Here is a 7555-nt window from a genome sequence, read left to right as displayed (position 1 = left end):
CAATCATTTCGAAAGCAAAATGAAATGGGAATATCGTGAGTTGAAAAGACAGAAACAAGCTGAATTTTATGTAAGGTAATGAGAATGGATGAATATTGGGGCGTGGGCCAGTCCGACGTGGGAGTATGACGTCAGCTTCGACGCATTAGAAGCGAAAGAGAGAGGTGATGTCCCTCTCTCTCCTCTCTCCTCTCTCCTCTCTCCTCTGAGCTCAGGAATGATGGCCACTTGAAAGTATATCTCTGATACAAAATCTCAACCCTACTTTATCAAAAGTCAACAAATGATCACGCCCATAACTCAATCATCATCGTCACCGCCAAAGCTGAAGAACAAAAGGAAAAGAACAAACCCCATCGATTGCAATCTTTCTCCCTATTCATCGATCTCCATCATTTCAATCTGTACTAAACCTTTTCTGATCATACACTTTTTCTCTCTTTTTTAACCTACCATTGTTGAAGAAGAAAAGACTCTTTTCATCCTTCTGCAAGTCAGACCGATTCTTTTTTTTCTTGCCCTAAACATGACCGAGACTTCTGAGGAAAATACTTACAGTGAGATGAATCCCTTTGTTTCAGCAGACTGTATGCAGGGGTTTTTCAGGGTTCAGCAGCCAAATTCAATTAACCCCTTTGAGGAGTTCAGAAGAAATGACGTTCCTGAAGAGGATCTACAGTTTGCCTCGCACAGTGATAATAATTCTGATTATTCCTTTCTTCGACCTAACTATTCATCAAACCAATTGAAGGTTAGTGTAGATGGGAAAAGGGTTTGTGAAGAAACTCTGCTCAACTGCACTGGGTTTGAGCCTGATCACCCAGATTTTCATGGGGTTGATCAGGTTGGATTTAATTGCGCAGACCCATCTGAGTTTGAGATGCTGAGATGTGAGGATGCTCAAATCACCAATGCTTCAACTGTCAAGGAAAATTCCAGAAGAACAGAGGGAATCAAAAGCTTTAGTAATTTCTGGTGAGTGCCCCTGCATGAAACAAAATCAAAATACAAAAATCTTTTGTACTTAGATATGAGTTGTGGAAAATGTGTGTAGTTTTTGATCGATGTTTAGGATCAAACTCATTGATCCATCATCATGAAGAGGTAAATCAAAAAATATAGACAATTGAAACTGAATATTTAGACATGAAAATGTCTTATATTTTATGATCGATGTTACTGATCTATCATTAAGAAGGGGAAAATTAAAAAATATATACAATTGAAAGAAAAAGCTTACAAATTTTTTTTACATTGTATTTGTTGGTTGAGAAGACCACCCAAACATGCTTAGAATAGTTAGGCGCATGTAAACTTTTGATTTCAAATCCATATAGTTTTTATCACGTTTGCGGATCACATTCAATGATCCATAATCAGAAAGATGAAAATTAAAAAACTACATAATCAAAACTAAAAGCATACATACAAAAAAGGATTTATATTAGATTTGTTGGTTGAGAGCAGCTTTAAGTTAGGTTAGTGAGGCTCCTAGGCTTCAGTCAAGTGTTCTGCTCATGAAGTACATTTTGGTTGCAGAAGCCTCTTTATCAAGTAGGGCAAATCTGGATGGCTTAAATCACACACACTAAGTTTTGATTTCTAGACTTAAAAGTGTTAAACACTCATAATTGACTGACATTCTTTAGACTTAATATGTTGCTTAGTGTGTGAGATTTAAGACTGGCTGGACAAATTCTTCTCTACAATAAGTATTGAAGTCAGATCCTTAGGTCTTCATCTTCTTTAGGGAGGGGAATTTCTTCAATGCTTAGATTGTTCCATGTATTTGCTCCTAACATTAGAAATGAGCACTTTTAGCAGTGAAGAAACTTGGAAGACGCATGGATTTAAAGCCTATTTGATATGAAGGGAAAGACCATATTTTTTTTTATATGTTTGTGGGAAAGACGCCTAACAAGGTCACGATCCCTGTAATCCAGTTTACATTTTGATTGCATGTTTTTAATATACTTTTAGTTCTATGTGGGCAGGAGATTCTGTTACAATTTAATATACATTCTGGTTCTAATTGCAGGTGGGGAGGAGCTTCGGCCAACTGTATGAAAATGAAGAAGGTGAAAATAAGGAGAAAGCTGAGAGAACCGAGATTTTGTTTCCAAACAATGAGCGAGGTTGATGTGCTGGATGATGGATATAAATGGAGAAAATACGGCCAAAAAGTTGTTAAGAACACTCACCATCCCAGGTTTTTCTCTTTCCCAATATACACACATTTTCTCCTAATATTTCCAAATGAAACAGACCACAAAATTAAACAAAATGACGTGTGCTATTGCATGTGAATCTAAAATGTAGTGAATGTTGCATGCTCGTCGAACTCCAACGGTCGAGACACTGAAATTTTACGTAACACTTTTCAAATCTTGCTTTCAATATAGTCAATTAGTAAATTGCAATACGCGAAAATTTCGATCCGCATTTTTTCAATGTGTTTATGCAATATAAGAATTTTTTACAAATAATATTAATATTTTAACAGTGTATATCTTTCAATCAATATTACAAATTATATTTTCTGTATATGACTGAAATAATTAAATTAAAAACTATCATACATTTAAGAAATATATAAATTGTGAAATACCCATACCACCTAATATTAAGCTAAATTATTTTTAATTTATTTAGGTTTGTCTCTCTGATATTACTTCCTACCTGCTGTGCAACGTTTTTAGTTTGCTTAAATGCTAAATATCTTATATTAGTTGCATGGTAGTGGACGTCATTTGCACGCTGCATGCAAGATTTGGGCAGGCAAGTTTTATTGATTTTCACTTTTTCTAATTATCTAAATTCTTAAACAGAAATTTAAAAAGCGAGTATTATCTATCAACTGAATCATTATCGAGCTAATTAAAATGATTTACGTTTACGGCTGTGTTTTGAACGATTTGACTTTGTAAGCTTTTCCAAGGAGAGGTTACAACAAACCTTCAACCCGAACCAGCGTGCCGTCAATACGGCCTACAAATGATTGTCTTAAGCTATCTACCCACAACTTGTGGGATATGATTCTGTTTCTTTGAAAGAAGAGACAGTTTAGTAATCAATTGCATATCCCTTTGCAATATCTTAGTGTAGGTGACAAAAGGAAAACAATAATATATTTAACTTTTAATTATTATTTTTAGGATAATAATAATTTCAGGTTATATTTTTAAGAATATCTTTTTTTTTTTTTTTTTGAAGTTAAGGACAATTAGGTATTCATTGTGTTAAATTTATTTGAAACACAATTATAATCTTATTATTATCTATTTATTGCAATTTTAAAGTATTTGAACCTTACTCATGACACAATTCAAGGAATATATCATCATCCCACTAATTGTACTCAACCAATTATAACTTATTAATCTTTTATAATTTTTTTATTTCTAATTCAATAATATATCTAAATTGATAAAACAAGGCTAGTTTACAAAAGTAAAAGATAGTAGCATGCAAATTTTTGTTTTATTATAATAATTTGATGCACTCAAAATTATATATCCAAGGGATAGGGACAATAGTAGGACCTCTATTTGTTTAGAGATGTCATATAGACAATTATCAATCTACAACTAAAGTTTGGAGTCATGACTTATCACATAATTTGCCACATTAACATGTCTAGTGAATATGTTCTTGAAATGATTTTTTCAGAGCATTGAACAATACTTTTTCATGGAAGTTCTAATAGTTGAACAAATAATATCAAAATCTTATGATAACTAAAAATCTTTGTATCTCTATATCAAACACAAGTGATTCAATAATTGAGAAAATTCTATTTATTGTTATGAAAATATTGTATTCTTATTAAAAAATAATATTTATTCAGAATTAAAATGAACAAAAAATCTTTTGATAATCATATACATTTGATGATAAAATACAATGTATTTATTGTACCCACCTTTTACATTTTTCATAATAAAAAAGTATAGGATGAAGTATTCCAATACATATATATTGCCACCTTAATAATTGTACACATTATAACAATATTTGTTTAAATTTTAAGTTATTTAATTTTTTTTATTTTATTTAATATTATAATTGTAATTATACAAGAATATGTATTATCTTAATTACATAATATTAAATATTAATTATAATATATAAATAAATATATTTTTTCAAATAAAAATGTTGATATTACAAATAAATTTAAAATAGATTTATTGATATTAGTTGTCAATTAATTTCATATATTGTATCAAAATATCATGATTATGGTTATTAATAAATTTAATTTTATTATAAATTCAATCTTTAAAGATGTTTTTGATATTATCTTTTTTTTCCTTTTGTATGAATTGAAGATTGTTTTTATTTTGTATGATGTTGGAGTCTTGAACTAGAAAGACTTGATTTCTAGTGAGCTCATTAAAGAACAATCCAACTTAACCAATAAACTAAATATCCATTAACAACAAAAAAAAGAAGAATTCCATCTAATATTATAAAAATAGGCTCCATTCATCATAATCTCAAAGTGAAATGAATCAAAAAAATAATATTCCTTAACAAATATTGTCAGCCTTCTAAATACATTTTTTTTATTCATATCATGATATAAAATTTCTCGATTAATTAAAAATAAATCTAAGTGATGCACAAAATTTTTAAATATTTTTTATTTTAAAATAGTTTCTAATATAATTATACATATGGTTATTTTCCTTATCTTTATGCTTACAATTTTTCCAGTGCTCATGAAGTAATTTTTTTATGAGTAAATAGATAATAAATTAGTAGCATCAAATAACAAGAAAAATATTTATAGTAAAAAACATAAGCCCACTCTTTTTTCTCTATAAACATTTTTTTTCTTTATTTAAAAATTAAAAAAAGATGTTATACAACTTTTTTCAAAAATAATATATATTAGATTTTTCAAAAACCTTATATATTTAATTTTGAATTACTTTAATGATTCAGCAATATCTACATTATATAATCTCTTTTGTATTCCCCTTTCCTTCTCTCTTCTACACCTTACATCTATGATTTCTTCCATAACTAATGTAATTTTATTTTTTATTATTTCGAAATTCTTTTTAACATATAACTATTTTTCATTTTTCATGCATTAAATATTTATCACACTATGTTTGAATTTGGAGCTACTTAATCTTTGTTTCTACTTTTATCTCATTTTTTCTCTCTCAACCTTAATCTATCTTGAGAACTTCCATTTTCATTCATTAGAATTATATTTATGTATCATTTATTCTATTCTATCATCTGTTTAAAATCTTTTATTCTTATACATTCTTAAACTTTATCCTCAACTTTAATAATTTAATGTTAAGTTTTAAAATTTACTATTTAATTATGTAGGTATATATTTCTTTCATTTTAATACTTTTTTTCATTATTATCTATCTTGTATTTTTAATAGTTTAATTTTATTTAAAATATATATATTTAATTAAATAATTAAGTATCTCTTTTTTTACTATGTTTTTTGCTTTTTGTATTATTGATATATATGTATTGTAGCTTTCAGTAAGATTGAAGGTAATCTTTTTATAATTTTATTTTATTTTATTATTCCAAATAAAAATATACACAATTTTCCAAAATCTGAGATCTCCCTCCCCCTATTTGATGTCCTTCCCTCTCTCTTCACATCCCTTCCTCTTTATCTCTTCATTTTCAACACATTATTTACATTCATTTAATTAGGGATCAAATTTGTTTATGAATATCCACTTTACTATATTAAAAAAAGTGTTGGATGATATTTTAAACTAGATATTTTATTATTTATAAATGTTATGTAAGCATATATTTTGAAATTTTTTTATAATATTTCAAAAAAATTGGATGTTATTTTGGATTTTTCCTAATTTTATCTATGTTTTAAAGAACTCATATTTATCTTTTAAATGATTCTTACAATGTCCAAAACCACTTTCCTTGTGTTTACAAGCATCATCACATTCTTAGTGATAAATCTAGAATTTCTTACATATTAATAAATGATTGAATTTGACCGTTAAAAATTTCTCAAATAAAATATTGCATTTCTATTTCTGTTCAACAGATTTATTAAATTTGTTTTCTTTACAGTAAATTGTAATATGTTTTTCTTTTATATTTTATTTTAAAAAATAAGTTGAAATCACTTTGAAACACTAATTTATAAACAATTAATGGGCATGGCTGATGTATCTGGATTACATTGTATGAAAGTAATCTATCATCGGGATGATAGAGAGCTCTAGGAGTGCAGAAATAATGGATCATATAATCAACAAAATCGATTACAAAAATCTGTATCATTAATTGATTATCATTCTTATTAAAGAAAAAACCAGATTTAAAAATTAGAAAAATAATAACTCATAAAGCAAAAAAATAAAAAAATACTAATGACTGACTCCTCTAGAGTGCAACTTGATGAATACAAAAAGTATATAGACACGTAACAAACTTAGCGGATCCAAACAATAGGCTTGTTCAGCTAGTTCTTTATATGACATAAACAGAAAACTTTTAAAAAATACTTTGTAAATTCAATGTTGTTTTCAAAACCAGCTAATTAAAATTTTTTCTGTGATTTCCTACCTGCTTATTGGTGACAGTATTTGGGATATATATATTTTTATACAAGTAATAAATCTGTACTTGGTAATTAAATGCTCTTTTTATTGCTGAGGTGTGAGAATTATTGTGGTTTTGCAGAAGCTATTATCGGTGCACACAGAATAATTGTCGCGTAAAGAAGAGAGTGGAGCGATTAGCGGATGATCCTCGCATGGTTATCACCACCTACGAAGGCCGACATACTCATTCTCCTTGCACAGATACACACTCTGAGCAGCCTGATTTTCTCAGCTCTCTCTAATAATTATACATATATACACATAATGTATTCACCCTCGGGATACTAAAAACTTTTCAGTGAATTTCTACTTATCTTTAACAATAACAGAATTGTAATTTGAATTGAATGATACATTTTTATAAATAGACAGACAAGCTTCACTGTCTTAAACCACAAAGCACTAATTTCAGTACTACTACAATAAAAAAACACTTCAAAACTTCAATAAATTGAAAAATTGAAGTCATCCAATATAATATTTATTGGCTGTACGTAAGCCTTGCACAGTTATAAGATGACTTTTCCTGTCTTTACTGGAAAAATGTGAACAGTATTCCATAGTTTCAATTTTCAAATTGTACTCTTACTTTTGGATCTTATACTAGTGTGATAACATGGGTAGATTCCCAAAAATGAAAGCTTAAATTTCAAATAACTTAAGGAGATTTAAAGCTAAATACATGGCCCCTGGAAAGTAATATTTTGAATGCAAATATTTTATGAAACTGAGGAGGATTGTGGGTCCAGTGTACCCAAAATAAAATGATTTGTAAGCCTTCTGAATCCTGATCACTTGTATTTGTCAACCCTTTATAGGCTTGACAGGACTGGTGAGAGACAAACATATACTCCACTAAAGAGAATATATTGTAACTGTGCAATAGATCTGCAATATGTGTATCCAATCACATATGAGCTTCTCAGAAGTGA

At 28.5% G+C, this 7555-nt stretch overlaps 1 protein-coding gene across 1 annotated transcript; it reads left to right on the top strand.

The window, feature by feature from the left end:
• The first annotated feature begins 449 nt into the window (after positions 1–449).
• On the top strand, positions 450–7178 carry LOC131070779 (probable WRKY transcription factor 33). Its single transcript, XM_058006425.2, has 3 exons — positions 450–975; positions 2039–2209; positions 6703–7178. The coding sequence occupies exons 1-3, from the start codon at positions 527–529 to the stop codon at positions 6863–6865; spliced, it is 783 nt and encodes a 260-aa protein (XP_057862408.1). The 5' UTR covers positions 450–526; the 3' UTR covers positions 6866–7178.
• Positions 7179–7555: the final 377 nt, after the last annotated feature.

This window comes from Cryptomeria japonica, chromosome 3 (genome assembly GCF_030272615.1).
Source record: "Cryptomeria japonica chromosome 3, Sugi_1.0, whole genome shotgun sequence".
NCBI classification, from domain to species: Eukaryota; Viridiplantae; Streptophyta; class Pinopsida; order Cupressales; family Cupressaceae; genus Cryptomeria; species Cryptomeria japonica.
Note: the sequence above shows the minus strand (reverse complement) of the source record. Positions and strands in the feature narration are given on the sequence as shown.

Coding starts and splice junctions, on each gene's coding strand:
- LOC131070779 (XM_058006425.2), top strand. CDS start 527: ATGACCGAGACTTCTGAGGAAAATACTTACAGTGAGATGAATCCCTTT. Junction 976..2,038: donor AAAAGCTTTAGTAATTTCTG/GTGAGTGCCCCT, acceptor TTCTAATTGCAG/GTGGGGAGGAGCTTCGGCCA. Junction 2,210..6,702: donor AAGAACACTCACCATCCCAG/GTTTTTCTCTTT, acceptor GTGGTTTTGCAG/AAGCTATTATCGGTGCACAC.